General features: G+C 44.1%; 1 protein-coding gene across 7 annotated transcripts in view; it reads left to right on the plus strand.

The window, feature by feature from the left end:
* The window catches only part of EFCAB8 (EF-hand calcium binding domain 8), a 1715964-nt gene that overhangs the window by 20533 nt on the left and 1676226 nt on the right, over positions 1-19205 (plus strand). For 6 of the 7 annotated variants that reach the window (XM_078651813.1, XM_078651812.1, XM_078651816.1 and 3 more), the window contains exon 2: positions 875-961. The exons of the other annotated variant lie outside the window; for it this stretch is intronic. In XM_078651813.1, coding sequence (XP_078507939.1) covers positions 875-961 — 87 coding nt within the window. The remainder of the gene's footprint in view (positions 1-874; positions 962-19205) is intronic. 7 annotated transcript variants of the gene reach the window in all.

Raw genomic sequence — 19205 nt, forward strand, 5'->3', positions numbered from 1 at the left:
AGAAACATCAACATGACACCTATCAGAGGACATTATCCATGTGGTACCTGCAGAGTATGTGACTCAACAACTATGACTAAAACTTTGCAATTAACTGAGACACTGATGTGGACCCAAAGACAACACACAAATTGTAACTCGTCACATGTGATCTATATGATCACATGTCCATGTGGAAGTAGGTACATTGGAATGAGGTGTAGGAAAATAAAACTAAGAATTGGGGAACACAAGAGTAACATACGATTAAAGAAAAACAACACGAAACTCTGCACCCACTTCGTGGAAACAGGCCATACTGTGGAAGAACTTAAATGGACTGTCATAGAAATGTTGACGGACAAAACAGGAAATGCCGAAAAAGTACTTTATGAACGAGAACAGAGGTGGGTCGATCGTCTGAAAACACATATCTTTGGGCTGAACGATGTTGTCCCATGGCACCAGTTCGCTTAGCATCTACCAAATTTCAGAACCTAAAAACTGTGAGTCTCATGTCATCACTGGAACGTAAGTAATTATTAAGGTTCCGAAAAAATTGTTTATTATTAATTTTGCATTATGGATTTTGATTTTTATACACAATTACCGAATAATTACTTAACATCTATGTCCCACTACTTAAAAGAAACTAAAAGAAACTTGACTAAAAGTATCTTACATAAGTCTATTCTCTATGCCTACTATTTAGTTCACCAAATGTTAAATTTCGATTTTACCGTTTCTATATTTGACAAAAGCACCGAGCAAATACTGAAGTATGATAACGATAATTTAAGAGAGAACCTATGATACACTCGAACTGTCTGGATCATTTTTTGTTGACACTCTACTTGGAATGTATCTCATGAGTCCTCTGTTGATGTTTACTAAGGAAGAGAATACAAAACGACGATGCAAACGCGTTTCCGCGTCCAGGGGCAGCGCCAGCACCAGACGCGGAATACGTGTATCTGTGCAGGTAAGACCTTTGAATGGAAGGTGCTACACGCTTGTAATCTCGAAAACGGTAACCTCTTTCTTAGATTGAAAAATGACCTTTGGACGCTCGCAGTGAGATAAAATGTTCGTTTTCTCTGCTTTTGTTTTTCCCTATGTCTCCACTCCAGCCTGAGACTATTAGTCTTGTAACCCCCGAAGCGGCCACTCTTCGCTTATGACCGAGGTATTTGTAATGACTGTGTACCTACATATGTCTATTCATTTCGTGTCATTTTACAAGACCTATCTTAACAGTCACTTTTTTTCATGTGCCTAAATTCACTGTTTTTTTCATGTGCCTAAATTCACTGTTTCAACTCTGTAAAAGTAATTCGCCGTTAACTGTTTATCCATTTTGGAACCCAGAATTTCTGGATAATTGTTATTTGGTGAAAAAATATGCAGTACAAAAATGAAGGTATAGATCACTACTTGAGAATTGACTTTTGATTCCTTGCAGGTAATTTATAACCTCACAATTAAAGAAATAGGTGGATAAGAAATACCACCGTCCAAATACTACACAAAAAGTGTGAGTACATTTTAAAATTGTTTTGTCCTGACGAAAGCCCCACAGACCCGGCTGGGCCATAGGGGGCTGAAACATGTTGACTGTGTGTATGTTCTAAGAGATATACTATGATCGAGTAACATGATCAAAAAGTATACCCAATTGATTTTAAATAACAAACACCACCGTCTCAGAATAAAATTAATATAGGTGATGCTTGTTTATTAACGTTAAACCTTCAATGTGGTGAATTCTATACCTTATCTCTGGACACTGCCACGTTGTTCCAGAGTAGCCCTCAGGATTGAGGCTGGCATAACGCTTTATAGATTACCCAATGATACTTGCCACAAAACGTTTATGTGGGGCGGAGAATACAATAAACCGCATTTCCAAACAAACATAACGTTTATGAGGGTTCTCTATATTATTTGGCACAACGTAGTTACAAGTGTCCTAGTCTATCTTGATTTAGCATACTCTCTGGGGAATCGACTAGGCACATAATCCTCCTCCCTAATTTCTGATCGTTCCATAACCATATGTAGTCAATGTGATGGGCGCGGAGACAGTGCATACAAAATTACATTAGCTGCGTCATACGTTAGACCTTGGAGGCGGGGACATTACATTAGACGATGTAGGAGATTCGTTCGAATACAAACATGATGTCATACAAAAATGTTCTGGCAGGATAAGGGCTATTATCACTTGAGGTCTGGACTCCATGGGGGTCAAAACTAGACAGCATGTTCAGGTGCATAACTGGTGTTCTACAATCATCAAGATACAGAGTTAACGCCTTCTTAGTTATCCATGTACAGTTGAAAGTGACCGATGTAAGGTTTCGAAAGCTCAATTGGGTGGTAGTCAATACAAAGCGGTTGGGAGAGGAATTCAACTTAATACAAGGGACAGTCGAGAGGTGGCAATGTTCAAAAAAAGGGTTCGTCTTTCCATTGTCTTATTACAGCGAGCCATCACTGGTAGGCTCTCATTGTTTTTCTTCTTTCGTTGGCACTGTTGAGCACCGGCGGTGGAGCTATGCGTCCAGCTCGGATTCAGATTTCGCGTTGCAGGGTGTGGCCACTCTTTGCTCTCGAACCACAGTCCTGTTTGTCCTGTTACCTAACTAATCTACCATAGGTACTTTAGTCGGGGTACCCGTATTCCGTTCTTCTTTCGGGACAAACCCTATTCTATCTTTTGTGCTGTGTTTCTTCTTTAAGTCAAGTTCAAAAACTCCATATGGAAAAAGGGGTGATGGGGGTGTGCTTTGGGAGGCCGAGGGAAAAGAGGGTTGAGTGGGATCAGGTCTGAAACGGACCAAGGAGGGCAGAAATTTCAAGCAAGTGGGCCCATCAATCGGGCACAATGGTCCGGGACTTTCGGCACGGGCTCATCAATATGTAGGGGCTTCTGGACAGCCCTTCTTTCCTTCACTTTCCACGTTGAGAATGGTGCCTTGTCCCGCAACTCTTTGCTTTGTGGCTCCACCTTGGTCGAGGTCATAGATATTCCCCGATCTGCAGCCAGGCTGTGCGTCACGTCCGGCCCCTCTCTTCCGACGACCGCACGTTATCTTTAAATGAGTACAAAAAAAATAAGTCTTAAAGAATTGGCAGGGGAAGATGTTTACACACTTTAATTTCTCTCCCAACCCCAAGTAGTTGGGGAAACGTTTATTGGTCACGGTAGGGTGGATGCATAGTAATCCTTACATCCGTGTATGCTGTTAACTCATGCATCATTGCTGTGGTGCAGGTCTGCAAGTATCTTTCTATTTTCAAACATCATGTCTGTCTGGTGTTTATTCCTGTTATATTCGCGAGCGTGGCAAGAAGTCTGATATCCAACAATTACATGGTTCATCGAATTCAAACCGGCTCCTCCAGTAGAGACTTGTGTTTTTCTAAAACAAATCCTGTTGAGCTATATTTTTCTTCAAGGTCTGCTAATTCATAAAAAGTGTGAAGTGCTTATTATCATGGGCTTACAGCTACCTTTTCCAGGGAAGGACATACGTTAAGCATTTTTTTTTCTTTTCTGACAGCAACGGCTAACTTTTATCAGTTTTTGGACGATTTATCTTTAAAAACAAGGTCATCAGCTACAGTCTTTAAGATTTTCTGGGACGGCTGGTTACAGAACTGGGACCATTCTGGAAAAACGGGGACGTTTCGGACATTCTACTTTTGTGCAATGGGCGGTGGTAATCCAAATGATGAGGGTGGTGTTACTAAAGCACTAAAACAAAAGCCACTGACATACAGTTCCCTTTTAAGGGTCAGATTAAGGGACATTGGTCGTCTTACCTGTCCTTTCTTTCTCAGCCAATTAAGTTCCATCATTTTACAGAAAGGAGAGGTAGTAATATGGCAAAATACGATCGTTTTGTTTCTGTCAATTTGTTCAAACACTGTCGTGTCTAAAGCCAATTATACCTGTACCGACGAGGTACAGTGTCGTCATTTATTCAAAAGGGAGCCCTCAGAGGGAGAGAGCGTTGTGTGCACCAAATAGGCTATTAGTACACGTACAACATAAAGAGAGAGAGAGAGAGAAACGTGTATAATAATAGGTTATTCAGTGCACACACATATAGAACAGTACGGGTCGGTTTCACGTAAAAATACACAAGCTGAGGGAAAACATAAATTCATAGTTTACGTACACACAAATACCAGATAGGGTGCGACAGTACATACATCAAGTATGGAAACCTACGACAGAACACAGAGCTATTTTGGGCAAAAGGACTTTGTCATGCATGTTGCGTATTCTCAGTATTCCCTTTAATTCATTTTGGGGGTCGAGCTCTTTGTTCTCCTTCCTTCCTAATAGTAGACAATTTTTTGTTGGTAACCTCGCTTCAAAAATACTTACTCCTTTTTAATTGGTCGGACACGAGTCCAGTCGCGCTTATACTCACGGTGGGGTCTTCCAACATCTACCAAATGATGATCCAAGCTGAGGTAAAGGAGGGGTGTCAGTCGGACATGCGATGGTACAATTCTGACTTTTCTACGAGGGTGGAAGGAGAAGGGGTAAAAAATAACAATATCCCCAATATCTGGGCTGAGGGGGATTTTGGATGAACCCCAACCCGGGGTACTCTTAACTTTTCTTATTTAGTCAGCACATAAATTGACTCACTGGTGCGTATTATTTTGGGTGTACATTTGGGATATCGGTTGGGGTTGGGTTCGTCGTACTGAAATAAGCCTTCAAGTTTCTGGTGTAGGTCACTCTCCCATTCGCTAGCTCCAGAGAGAGTCGTTCCTAAGTAAGGAAAGTGCTATATTTTTATTCGTCTTTCACATGCAGGTACCATGTTCGGGCTTAATTTTCTTATCCCATTAACCGTTCGATCAACGCCTCAATCATACAAAAAGCATTCTTTTATTGACCCAGACGTGCGTCACACATACGCATTCATACCGTACAAATCAGGGCCCATGCGCACATTCATACCATACAATTTTTCACGCTCCCAGAGATAGCTCCTACATATAATGTACCGTCCCACAGAGCTAGCCTATTTTCCTCACGTGGAACACGGTGCGGTTTTAGGTCTTCTCCATACTTCAGCTGAAATTCCGATGTAACCTGCAAAAAAAGAAAAAGAGGGGGGGGCAGCGTTCAAAGCACATCAGCGCGCATAAACACGAAAATGTTTTTACCTACCACGTACTTGACTTATCTCTCTGGGATGCAGTCCCTTATGTCTCGGCATTGAAGCCCAGAGGAACTGGTAGTGTGGCAAAGATAACCAATGGTAGTCTGTTCATTACATAGATCGCCCGAGGGCGGTAGTACAGGCCGCGTGTAGGAGAGGGTCAAAGGCCAGGGGTATTCAGTATAGGGTGGGGGGTGACGGATTCATGTTTTCATTCGAGGAAAAGAAAAGGTTTACGGTGGTATAGGGTCGTTCCTGTTCGCAGAGCATGGTATTTAAAAAAACAACCCTATCAATCTAAATGACTGTTACGATGCTAGTTCCATATATTTTTCTTTTAAAACCTTGATTGTAAAAATGCCAGCATTCAAATACGGGTCTCCAACCATACAGGCCGGCCACGGGGCAGACGAAAAACGCGTGAGGTGAGGAGAGATTACACTGTAGTATAGGAGTACCTAACGAGCGAGCCATTTAATTGGAAAAAACTAAACGTGGCAAACGGTTGCAGGATCAGTGAAGGTTGATTTTATCATTGAAAGTATAACAGGATCAGTTACAATAAAATCGTTCATACGCATACCATGGGCGAGTATCATGAGTAACATTACTTCGGAGCTTTTAATAATACAATAATCGATAGTAAAAACCCGACATCAATAGGGTTGTCCGCATGCCCAGTCAGTAAACTTCCCCGCCCGCCATGTGCACAAAGACCGCATACATCCCCCATAACATCAAGGCTAAGTAACTAGAATCGTCATAAGGAGTTGCAAGTCCCGCTCATACTGGCGCCATTTTGGTCGAGGCCAGGCGGGTCCAGAGTATAGTTCAAATGCCTCCAATAACTAGCGGCCGGACCAGAATCCCTTTCGGCAGTTCAAAAAAATTCCGTCAACGCCAGCAGAAGGGACAGGCGGCATGAACCGCGACTTAAAGGCGGGGAAGGCAAAATCTTCCCTACCGGGTCACGCTGAGGTCCCACCGTAACTGATCGAGTTGGCAGTCTACAGTGTCTCTTAGTAATTCGGACAAAAGCTGGTGTCAGCATGAGAGCATCACCATCTTGTGACAACGTTGTGGCCACTCCGGAGAGCGGGACAGCAGGCGTATCCCTCCACAGATGCGTTGAATCAGTCTTTCCTATGGCACCGGATGTGGATAAGGCGGCGGTCGCTCGGGGCAGCGGCATATCCATGGGGGATAGTCGAGCAACAGTGGTGGTTGCTCCCACCGGAAGTCCGCGGGAGTCGAGGGCCAACGACTCTCGTAGAATCTTTAAAACTGAGAGGACGTCTTCAAGAGCGGGGCTCATGCCCGAGCAGGCAAGCATCCGAGTTCCATGGTAGCCCAGAGCCATCCTAGTGGACTAGGCCTAAATCCGGGGTGCCGGCCGCCATCTTGAGAGCCCCCCAGCAGCTGCCCTTCACCATGGCCACCGGAGCGGCCCCTCCCGGTCAGCCAGCCGTGGGGGGTCCGCGAGTGGAACGCGAATGGCAGTCTTGGTGCAGGAAAGGAACCTCCATCTGGAGGTGGAGGGGGCTGTCCGCGCCGCCTCTCCGCGGGCGCCCCACGCCATCTGCGGGCACCCCACACCATCTCCTGGCGCAGATAAAAAAAATGGCTGGACCAGGCAACAAAGGGGGGGAGCCATCAGCAAGGCATCCCCCGCACACAACTTGCTGGACATCACCTCTGGATGATCCGGGGACGGGCCTCGGCGCGTTGGGTTGCCTCCGGCCTATTCGCACAACGGTCCTCCACCCCAGGCCGCCACCGACGCTACCTCGCCGGCTGATGGCTTTTGTAGACTTTCTATAGCCCAAAGCCAACCAAAAAGTAGCCCAAAGTAGCCCAACATTGCTACTTTGAGGAAGGAGGGACAGGAACAGCGTCAAGCAGACGGCGAATGCATTGGGATTGATGTTGCAGCCGGCTGCCATGTAAATAGTTGTATAATAAAACGTTTTAACATATTACTTTGCTGGAGTGTTGTACATATTTATAATATTTGCATAGGGTTTGTCGTTAATTTGGGCGGGGTGGGCGGCGGAGTCGAGCTGTCTTGTGGCCATCATGGCGTCGAGCTCGGCTCTTCTCACTAGTTTCATATTTCTCATGAGGGGTTGTTCCTAATGTTTCTATTTTAGCGGGGTCAAAAAGATCCCATCAGTGGCTTACTGATTTTGCTCGATTCCTTTTGTTTTTCCTAACGATTTTTATGTTATAGTTTGCTAGCACGATACAGCGGCTAATCCGTATTTTTATATATATGTCCTTTTTATTAGGGGTGTCCTCCGGTGGAGCCGGATGATCTACCTCTAATAACGGTCCGGGCTGAACCAACTACTGAACAATGGGGAGAAGATAGGCATGACGGGTTACAATGGGGACAAAAGTCTGCACTACCTATCCTTCACTACTTTGCGGAGACTAGGCAAAATATTTCTATTCTACAGTATTCGCAAATAGGGAATACCCAAAGAGAGAACCAATTCCAAACAGTCAATGTTCGGACAAACAATCAATCAAATGAGGGATAAAAATAGGCACGACGGATTACAACGGGGGCAAAAGCCTGCGTTACCTATCCTTCACTATCTGCAAAGACTAAACGGAGTATTGCGACTCTGTGCTTGTTTGCAAATAGAGAATGATCCAAAGAGAACCAATTCCAAACAGTCAATGTTCGGACAAACAATCAATCAAATGAGGGATAAAAATAGGCACGACGGATTACAACGGGGGCAAAAGCCTGCGTTACCTATCCTTCACTATCTACAAAGACTAAACAGAGTATTGCGACTCTGTGCTTGTTTGCAAATAGAGAATCTCTCAGAAACAATCAAATGAGTAATACTAGTATTTTCAAACAATCAATTCGCAATTTGTCGTGTTACACGACCTTACCCGGACCGCATGGACAGTTTCCCGTCTTCAGCTTCCAGCACCTGATCGTCCTCTATTCTCCGTAATTGCTGTGGCACTCCTGATGGTTCCCAGTCAGGACCGTAGATCACTCGAGAGAGGTCTGCTCGGAACCAGTGAAGTTCGGATGATCGGCTGCCAGACGAGGGTCTATCGGGCAGGTACACTTCCCGATCGTTGCAGTCGTTCACTCTGTCGTTGGGACCTCTCCCACTGGATCCACGTGTCGCTGATGGGCCCAACGTTGGGCGCCAATTGTGAAAAGGTAGGGCCGAATTCGACCAAGAACCCTTCAGTATTTGCCCGGCGTTAGCCGCCTCTCATACCATTCGAGATTACCAAACAAAGAGGCAGGCGCTGGAGACGAAAGGCAGGAAACAGGAGTTTATTCCGACGGAGCAGAACACGTCAAATCAGACAACAGGGTATCTTCTCGAGGTGCTCTAACCGCATCTCTGAGGCCTGGCCTCTTATACACAGGTTTATGGCTTTATTACATACACTGCATCCGTAATGTTTCTTTGAAGGACAGAAAAGACATCCTCGGAATCCCCGGTCCAGGCCCGTTCCCACACATATCTACAGTAGAGTTCCCACCCCAATCTCAGCATGTGGTGGTTATCGCGCAGCTGGACATTCCGCTGGGAACGGGGATGTGTGTGATCAGTCGGATCTTCGGGGTGCGAAAGCATTGATTAATCCCTGCTCCTTTGATGTGAGGCGAGGTCCTACTGTAGGGGGCAATAAACTGCATCTGTTGGGCTAGGTGATGGCCTGGGATCAGGCCGGACAATCGGGCAGGGAGGAAGAGGTTATCAAAAGGGTCTGTTCTTTGAATGAGATGAAAGAGCGAGGGGGTTCAGCACGGGATGTGGCTCGGAGACAGGGTCGCGTTAGAGGTGCGTTTATGACCCAAGCAGGAAAGACCGGGGGCTGTCGGGGCGCGGGGGAATGCTTGCGAGGCCGGGGAGTGAGCGGGAGAGACGCGCAGGCTATTGGCAGTGGGCAGAGAGGCCACGACACACAAAATGGCTGCCGCTTACGTGCATGATGGGGCCTAAAAGGGACAAGATGGCGTGGCCACTGTTTCACGATTTTCACTTTACTTTCAACAGTGGCTGGGGGTGAACATAAATGAACGACGCTTATATATACCTAATTTTAGTCATTTTCCACACAAGAAATGGGCTTTTGTAAGAAGGCTGATCTGTGAGGGCACTAACACTAATGTTCATTAAATCCCATATTTCTTCTTCTTGCGTCATAAGCATATTCTGTTGTGGAAAAGAAACTGGAGGGGGCTTGCTGACTGTAAGGAGCATACTGCAACACTTGGGAAGACAATTCACACATAGACAGCACCCTAAAATAATCCCACCTATAACCAAGGCTATCACTAATAGTTTCCAACCCCATGTGAGCAGTACTTCTCTAAACCTAACCTAAAAGATGCATTTTATCATTCTGAGTCCAGGCATACTAAACTCGAATTTCTACCATGTTCTCTGAGTCAGTTCGGATTATAAAATGTAATAATCTAACTGCCCATTCTGGTCTATGGAGAACAGTAGCCTTGCAATAGTGAAAAACGAAAATGGATGTAATTCACTATTAAGACATGCCACACACACCAGGGCTTGTCCTATCTTATGCTTACAATGCACTCTGCCCGTGGGCCTACCATAGGGGTGTTTGATATGATGAAAAGGGAAGGTTTAGGGACTGGCAAGTGGGTGCACTTGCCCAGTCAACATGGCAGTACCAGACTGCACACAGGCTCTGCAGAGGCAGACCTGAGACACACTTTTACAGTCTGCTTCTGTAGGTGGCACAACCAGTGCTGCAAGCCCACTAGCAGCATTTGGTTTACAAGCCCTTGGCACACTCAGTGCACTGTACTAGGGTCTGACAAGTAAACCAAATCAGCCAATCATTGAATCACCAATTAATACATCAATTTACAATAGGGAGAGCATATGCACTTTAGCACTGATCAGCAGTGGTAAAGTGCCCAGAGTCATAAAACAGCCAACAACAGGTCAGAAATAATAGAGGAGGAAGGCAAAAAGTTCAGGGATGACCCTGAAAAGTCCAACAGTATCTGTCTGGTCAACCTGTACTTCCCGTTTACTAAGTCAATGTGTCCTGTGATAATCAGATGGTGCAAGGTAAGTGGGAGTAAGAATACATGCAATATAGCATCTGCCTGACCATACTTTAGGGAGTCAAACATAAGCCTGATTACCACAAACAAAATAGGTGTTTTGTGAAGCCAAAAATGGTGGAGAACTAGTGCAATTTAATATCACTGTATGGGAGCAAATACTATTCCCAACTGCAAGAGGCCCTTCCCCTTGAACACAAAAGGAGGCATTATGGGCATGCACAGGTATGGGCATCCTAGCAACCTTGGACAGTTTTCTCTCATTAAAGAATAATACCATAGAGGAGTTATCATAGCCTGTAAATTCTCCTTCATGGTGCTATAGATTCTAAGCTTTTCTCCAATGTGGCGTGAGCCCAACATAGTGTGAAGGTGACGTGTTGCATCTCGCCAGCTTGTTCTGGACCTGTGTGCCAACAGTTCCGCCACACAGTCCAGGAGTGAACTGCTTTGAAAGGAACGGATCCTCCCGCTAAGAGGCCTGCTTTTCCACGCTCCACCCTCATCATCTTTCGTTCCCCGGGAAACCAGCCACATTGAAGCTGAAAGGCTCTGTGTAAACCCCCGCGCCTCACGTGGTTGAGGACCTGATACCTTCCTGCTCCTTCCGTGGCTAAGGATTTTGCTTTTTTCTCGCGTGGCTTGCTCCAAGTTTTAGGTACTCTTGTACTCCTTCTTTCATTATGTCCTGAAGAGGCCGATAAGTGAAGGGCCGAAACGCGTCGTCACCGCAATATCAAAGACTATGGAAGGCCTGGACTATTGAATGTATTAAATACACGGTGTGCTGTGTTAAGGTCTATGACTTTTTGCTCTACAAATACACATGGACCCCAGAGACTATTGTTGAGAGCCTCATATAAATAGATGTGTGGAAGATAGGAATCTTCCTCATAGGGACCATATTTGGTGTTGTACTAAGTTTTGTATAATTTTTGTTTAATCTTTGTATATAGCAAAAGTTGTATGTTGTTTGTATTATAATTTGCAGCAACTCTGTCAATCACGATAACATTTGAATACTTGAAGAGATTCAATAAAAGAAAGATCTTGTGATGGTCGAGCTGTGTCTGATTAATTTATTGTATTTCATAGAATTAATATTAGCTGAATCTTTCCCTGTTTATCAGTCTTTCTCCGTTTTTCGCCATGGATTCTAACAGCATCAAGCCTGAATAGATAATAAAGGTGATCAATAAGCTGGCTCTGTACTGCTTTTTTAGTAACTTTGGTATAAAACGCAAAATTCAATTACCACCAGGCAATACAAGTAGGATAAAGGTAGAGGAATAAGAGGTGCCTTCCTTTTGACTGAAGGTGGCATGAAACCACATACCCAACAGTCTGTATCATCATATCCAAGATGGGCATTATGTAAAATCTGAATGAATGTATTATTCACATATTGCAAGCGGTGTGCTTGCTTATGAGGGGCAAGGGGTATGTACGGATGCTCTGGTATTGGTATGGTGACTGATGTCACTGAATTAGAGACTGGGTGGTTTTCTTTTAACCACCAGAACAACCCTTACATTCCTAATATTATTATCAGAAGACACAGTAGCACAACAATTTTCCCTTTCTTGGTCCAAAATTGTTGTATACCAGACACTGGAGTCTTTTCCTCCTGTCATAAATCGGAGGGTGATTTCCCAAACGGCCTCAGTGCAGTACTCCTAGTCTTAGCCATATTGAATTATTTGTGTGTGATGTACAAATACCTGTTCTTGATGAGTGATGCTTCTCCTAATATTTGTCTTTATGCTCAGACCATTCTCCTTTTTTTTCTCTTTTCCAAAAAGAGAAACAAATCAAAAACACCTAACAGCCAAAAGCAAAGTATGTGGCTAAGACCTAAAAATCCCTATCTATTCTACCTCAGAACATCAAAAGTTCCCAGTGTCCTTTACTTCAAAGCCTCAATAGCAAGCTTATGTATAGGTCCAGACGTTGGCAGTCTCAGGGGTGTGGAATTTATTAAAATATCTACTTGTCCATGGGGCAGGTTGCTTCATAAATCTACTTGTCCTGTAATAAAATCCACTTGTCCCTTTGGTGTCATGTAGTGCTCGCACAAATTATGGCAGCAATCTCATTATATAAGAGCTCTTATATAGCCTCTCTGATTATGCCAGGGCATATCCCATAGAAGTGTTTGAATACTAGTAATCATTGTATGTTGCCACGTTTCCGCAGCTCCACATACTGGGACTAAAGATGGTGGTAAGCAGTAGTTCCAGGCTTGGAATACCCAATTGAGTCTCTGCAAACCTGCTAACTTTCATGTTTTAGGGTTTTCAACAAATCTTCTCTAATCTTTCCTATACTGAGAAATGTTGGAAATTTACTCCTTAGAGTGGCATACGTAAACCTTCTTTCAGAGTTGGGAAAATGAACTTTCAAACATCCAGGTTTTCACATGAGCAAATGTACACATGCATATTTGATCATGCTAAAATGCAGTTCACAAATATTTTGTAGAAGTACAATTTCTTGCCCTGCTAATGTAAATTCTTGTGAATTCACGAAAGCCATATACCAAAGGTGCACTTTTGAGACTTTCTTAAATAATTGGGCCCCTAATTTGGTCTGGTGTTAACCATGACCTTATGTGTTTATTAAAATTCTCTCTCTCTGAATCGGCTGGCTTCACTGTGAGTGACATCATCTGCTCTTTCACAAGGAGCATATCGGCACACAAAGTAGTCTTGTTCAGTACCAGTAACTAATGTGGCAGTGTGTGCTCTTTGAGACCAAAAACAATTTTTGCGTTTGCCAATGTTTGTTATAATGGTGAGGGCCCGGCAGCTCTCACATCAATAAGGTTTTACAAAAGCCATGCCAAAACAAGTCACGCATTACCAAAACTAAAAAGCTGACCACCAATGTCAGACCTACTGGCTTTGCCAAGGCTTGTTTATTTTAGTTTCCCATAATCTTATTAAAAATGATTACACAAATTTTCCAATATGAATATTTTTGGGAAATACTAGCATGCATCAACACATTTTACTAAATGATGCTGCAAAGAAATGGTACCTGAAATTTTACAGTAGTTTAGCAAAATGTTATTTCCCTACTTTCATTTTTTAGTAATATTTTATATTGAAAGCAAAAAAGCATTAATCTTGATTTCAAACTTCTGCAAATATTTGCATCTAATGAGAGAGCATTCTGTGAGCATCATGCATAGCCTCATGTTGCTAAACTTTGAAACCGTGTGTACACATTTTCATACCGGAACCACTGTCAGTGGTGCAGTCAGAACGTACATTTACTTAGAGCGCTCTCCCTAATAATAAAGGCTTTCAAATAATGAACCATAAATACAAGTTTCAACAGCATTAACACATGCACACAAATATTAACTAAACTACAGGCAGTACCCTTCCCTGATCCTTAATGTGGTACTGCAAACTGGCAGCCAAAGGGTCTGTGCTGCAGGGGGTTGGGCCTACTTGTCCCAAGGACAAAATACACATTAAAACTTGTTGCCCTTGACCCCAAACAATATGTTCTGGGAGTCTGGCTATAGGAATATAGGAATTCCACATCCCTGCAGTCTGGACCACCGGCATGGGTTGCTATCTCTCCGGAGATAGGTTTTTCATTCAAAGTCTCTAGTTTTTGACAGTCCTAGGTCTCAAATGATACCTTGGCAAATCACAATCCGGATGCTCAAATATAGGTATTGGTATCAATTTGGGCTCAACAGGAGTGAAGTTGATCAGTGGATGCGCTACTTCTCCTTCAATCAGCTCACCATCATTAAAAGATACTTGCTGTGGAATTTGTTCACTTTCCAAATCAGGAATCCCTCGCTTCACACATTGACCATAGAGCAAAGGCAATGGAGCTTTCTTAATGTGGCTGGCATGGAGCCAGTGTTTTTGTCCCATGCACTTAACAGCAGTCTGAGTGGCGAGTAGCACTTGCACAGGTCCTTTCTAGCGTGGCTCAAGACTGGATTTCCTCTGCAAGTGACGGGTGAAGCCCCAGTCTCCAGATTATGACCTGAACCTTCAAGACGAGGAGGGAGAATGGCCTTCACCTGTGAATGAATCAAACGCAATTCTTTAGTCAATTGGTCATAATAATCAACAAGCAGAGGATATTCAATTTCACAAAAAAATAAAAATTTGATGGTACATCCCATACATTTGCTGGCCTCCCCATGATTATTTGGAATGGAGATAAACTCATTTTCGGGTGTTCAGTATTGCGCATTGAAAGCAAAGATATGGGCAAAGTATCAGTCCATTTTGTTTCAGCACATATCCTTCCCAGTTTTCCTTTCAAGATACCATTGTATCTTTACGCAAACTTTGCAGACCAGGTCCATCGCTTAGCCAATGAAGTGTGGCCCATTGTCGCTCCAGAGAACTCTTGGCAAACCAAATCTTGAAAAGTACTCCTTCAGGAGTACTTTTACAGTACTTAGGGCTGTGTTCTCATAGAGGGTAAGCCTCCACCCACCTCTTAAAGGTGGCAGACATACTTAAGCTTGCCCTCTTGTTTCATTTCTATGAAATCCATTTGCAGGACTTCAAAGGGCAAATCTGGGGATGCAAAAAACGGCCTGTCGGGCCTGGGGTACCCTTTCCAGGATTATAAGTAGCGCATATCATGCATCTTTTCACATGGGACTCTGCCACCCTGGGAATCAGTTTGTTGAACCATACATGGTCTAATGTTCCCACTATTCCGTTGGCACTAATGTGAGCCGGGCTATGTGCCATATTAACAATAGCATTAACATAACAATTAGGGAGCATCCATCTTTGTTTCTCTGACAGATCTATTCAACAGCCGGTATCATCTAATCTACCATACATCTGCCATGCCTCTTTCTCTTCTATAGTAGCGTCCTGTTGTATCTCTCTAACACTTTCTTAAGTATTGTTAAACATTGGTACTCCAGGGACCCCTCTAGATGGTCCTGTAACACACATTAAACTATATTCAGATCTGGCTGTTTGCTTGGCTGTTTCATCTGCAAAAGCATTTCCCTGAACTACCTCATCAATAACCTTTTTATGGGCACTGCATTTAACAATAGCAACTTTTTTTGGTAATTTGAGAGCATCCAATAACTTTACTATTAATTACCCATGTTTTACCTTAGTACCATGTGAGGTCAAAAAGCCTCTTTCTTTCCATAATCGTCCAAATGAATGGGCAACACCAAAGGCGTACTGCAGGGGTGGGGGAATCATATCGCTCAACACCCGAACCAAGTAGATTGTTATTATGGGCAAGAAGATGTATTGTCTTTTTTGCCCATTGGACAAGTAGACATGAAATACCTATAAATATACGAGCTGGGGGCACTCTGGAGCTCACAGTCTTTGAGAGGCTGGAAGCCCGTGACTGGCGGGGGCAGTCTTGAGCCAAACGTCAGTGTTCTGCCTGAAAAGTGCCGGTTCCATACTGGTGCTGCCCACATCCTTAACACAGCTGCCGAACACGCATGGGTGGGCCAAGAGGTAGGAAACACTTTTTCCGCTGCCTCTCTGCCGCCGAGTGGCTTGATCCCTTCCCCCCCGTTCAGTGCTATCCGTCCAAGGCAGGCCACTCGTCTTTGGTGCGCTGTGGTGCACTTCCTGGAAAATGGCAAGAAGTAGGTTGCTGTCTCAGACACACACTATGCCACCACCCCCTCACTGGTGTAACATTAGCCACCACGGTGCGGGGGAGGGACCCCCTCTGGCAATTGTGCACAGGCACCCTGTCTTTAAAAAATTATTTACGATTTTTTTTGACAACATAACAATCGTCACTTACAGATCATCGTGATGTACAGTATGTATTCTGAAAGAGAAAAAATGCAGTATTGTATGCAACATTACAGTCAGGTATTACATTTCAGTGGTTCTTCTTTGCGACATTTCCAATTCTACTGTTGGCGAGATACATAGTTCCCCTGATAGACATTCCAGGCACCCCACTTTTTGTCCCACTTCTTAGGGCATCCTCTAGTTTTGTAGACCAGGCACCCTGGCTTTTTAATTACTTTTCACTAAGCCACTGGCTCCCCCGGCAGGTGAGTCAGTTCGATAATGGTTTTTGCAGCGGTCACAGCCTTAAGAAAATGATGTGAACTGTGATGCTGCATGTTATGGGCTGGGTTCGGTGAGCGAGGGGCAGGGTGAAATGAATGGTATGTTAACATAATTTACAATACAGTGGGAAGGAGCCTCTCCAATGATGCCGGCTGATCAATGAGGCGCCTGTTGCAGTGTAACAATGGAATCAGTGCAGCGTTGATCATGAGTGAAACATGATGAAAGGAAGTTCACCATAGAGAGATATTTACCTTAACTTTGTCTCTGCTTTTATGGACGATGTCGCATGTCGGGCCAAGGAGAAAACAATCATACTTTAAACACCTGGCAGGATTTCAGAAAATACCGCCTTGCAAGATTAAGTGCGCGCTGTAAATAGATTTTTTTTGTTTTAATTACATCTTTTTTCCTGGGGGTTATACTAATATTGTTACGTTTGAATAAAAGAATAGCCATCACACTGTTCACTCTTGGCATCGAAATGTCGCAACCCAAACGAGGTCTCCTTTACCAATTCCCTCTGCCACAGTCTTGCCTTTTCCTTATTCCAATACCCCTACCTGGCCCCCCACTCTTTCGCACCACGTCTTCTCACTTCATCAGTGCCCACACTTTTTACTTCCCAATCTTGCCACTGTGGCAGAGGAAAAGCCTGATTGTCCGTGTCAATTTTATAGGGTTTAATCCTGTCAGAAACGGGTTATTGTCCACATTTTGGACTCGTTACTGTTACCCTGTACCTTTTTATTTGGTTGCATTTTTAGTCTCCTATACCTACTCTAAACAGCCCCCACCGTGCACAGCACTCTGGCGGTTTGTGCTAAGAAAGCAGAGCCACTGTAATAAAGTGGTAGGAAAGGCCTAAATTATGAGGCAGTGTTGACTAAATTATGTAGCTACAAAATAAGAATTATGTAGCATAATGCAGCAACATTTTTTTTAAAGTATTACTTCATCATTTTCACATCTGTACATGGTAACACTGTCTATATAAATGCTTTGCTTCATTACTTTCAGATTAACTCCCAAATACAGCAATAAACAATGTAAAAGTGACCAGTCACTACTTGCGATGATGGGCTTTCCACTGAGCGGGAGGACGTGTCCCCACCTTTTTAGTAACTTTTGATCTGTATGAGCTAGAATCAAATTTAAAAAAAAAATATACAGTTTGCGCAGCATGTGATGGATTATATTGCAAATTATGTGGAAAATGACGCAGCTGTATAATCTCATACTTAGAGTGGCTCTGCATACAAGTCACAAACGTACACAGCACCTGCCATTAGTGGGGGACTGTCAACTACTACAATATAAAATGGCAAAAATTGCAGTAGGGAACTCCAATATAAAACAGACATTATAAAAATGTCAATAAAACGTGATTGTGAGACCTATACATTTATGAAAAGACAATCAGTAGTGGTGTTCCCTGAAAGGGAATAACCGCACATCTAAGTATATATGAGTATAGGAGAACTTGCTAATCAGGGCACAGAAATATCAAAATTGCTGTAATTACAGCCGGAGTGCTAGAGAGACCACTGTCACTCACTACCAAGAGTGACTAGAGGAAATCAAAATGACCTGCTGACACGGAAAATTGAAAGGGTCAGTACAGCACTATCCAAATTACAATATTTAGAATAACTTGTTGGTCGCAAGATTGTTCCAACAATATAATTGTAATATACGCGTAATACATCAATACATTATTTCAGGACAAGATGACCAAATCGAAGTCTTTATGCATGTGATTTTCTTTTATTCGTGTATTCAAATTCAAGCGTCATAAGCAGCCAACACGTGTTTCGTCTGTACAAAGTTCGTACCCAGACTTCCTCAAGGCTGTAGACATAAATAATAAGACTCAAATAAAACAAGCATGTACAATGCAATGGTTTCGCCTTTGGAAAAGTTAGAGCTATTGGCATTGTAAATGACAAAATTTGTATTTATGTGTTGGTTTTAAAAACAGATAAATAAATGGCATTGTCATTTACATTGCCATTAGCTAAATCTCTCGTAAATGTGAGACCTATTGCATTTACACCCCCCCACCCCCCCCCCCACCACCTGTGAAGAAGGGGGAAGAACGAGAGGCTGCAACCGGTGCCATGCATTTAAAGATCAATAAATAGCCAGCACGCGTGTGCAAAGTCTCTTTAACTGAGTAAACTCGTATCTATAGCTCCTAGAGCAACCTGGGTGTGCGCTGCGCTGTACAAAGGTGTACATACACCGCTCTGCAGGGCTGGGAGAGTAGCTGGTGTCTTGTTTTCAAAAGCAAATATTATACCCTGGAAGTAAATGCAACACCCAAAGGAAGCAGCTGATACATCATTAAAATAACAGCAATGCTGAAGTGGTGCCGACCCTGACGTCATGGAACAAACACAGGGGGGCGTGGCTTGGACGCCGACTGGGATGGCAGTGTGAGCGATCAGCTCCGCGCCGGATCCCGCTATTGACCCTGGAATCCGCACAATCGGTGCTCCCTAAGACGCGGTTTCGCCGCCCGAGGCACAGCGGAAACGGAGGTGAGCAGCTGGGGGCCTGCTGGAGACCGAGCGCTGCGCTGCGGGCTGCTCCCAGACCTCGAAGGAGCCGGGCCGAGACAAAGGAAGATGGCGGCGCCAGGGAACTGAGGGGACGGCGGTCGGAATGAGGAAAGACCCGAACGGAGCTGGAGTGCCGCAGACTGCTACCTACGGCAAGTGAAGCGGGGGCCCAACGAAAGGATATTCCAGCACTGGGCGGGAGACGCGAGAGGCACTCGCCGCCCGAGGGACCGACGAGCACAGCGCCCATCCCCCCGCCCCCTGCGATGGTGGCCGAGTGCGGAGCGGTCTGACCTGGGATCCAACGCATCCATCG

Source organism: Lissotriton helveticus, chromosome 7 (genome assembly GCF_964261635.1).
Source record: "Lissotriton helveticus chromosome 7, aLisHel1.1, whole genome shotgun sequence".
NCBI classification, from domain to species: Eukaryota; Metazoa; Chordata; class Amphibia; order Caudata; family Salamandridae; genus Lissotriton; species Lissotriton helveticus.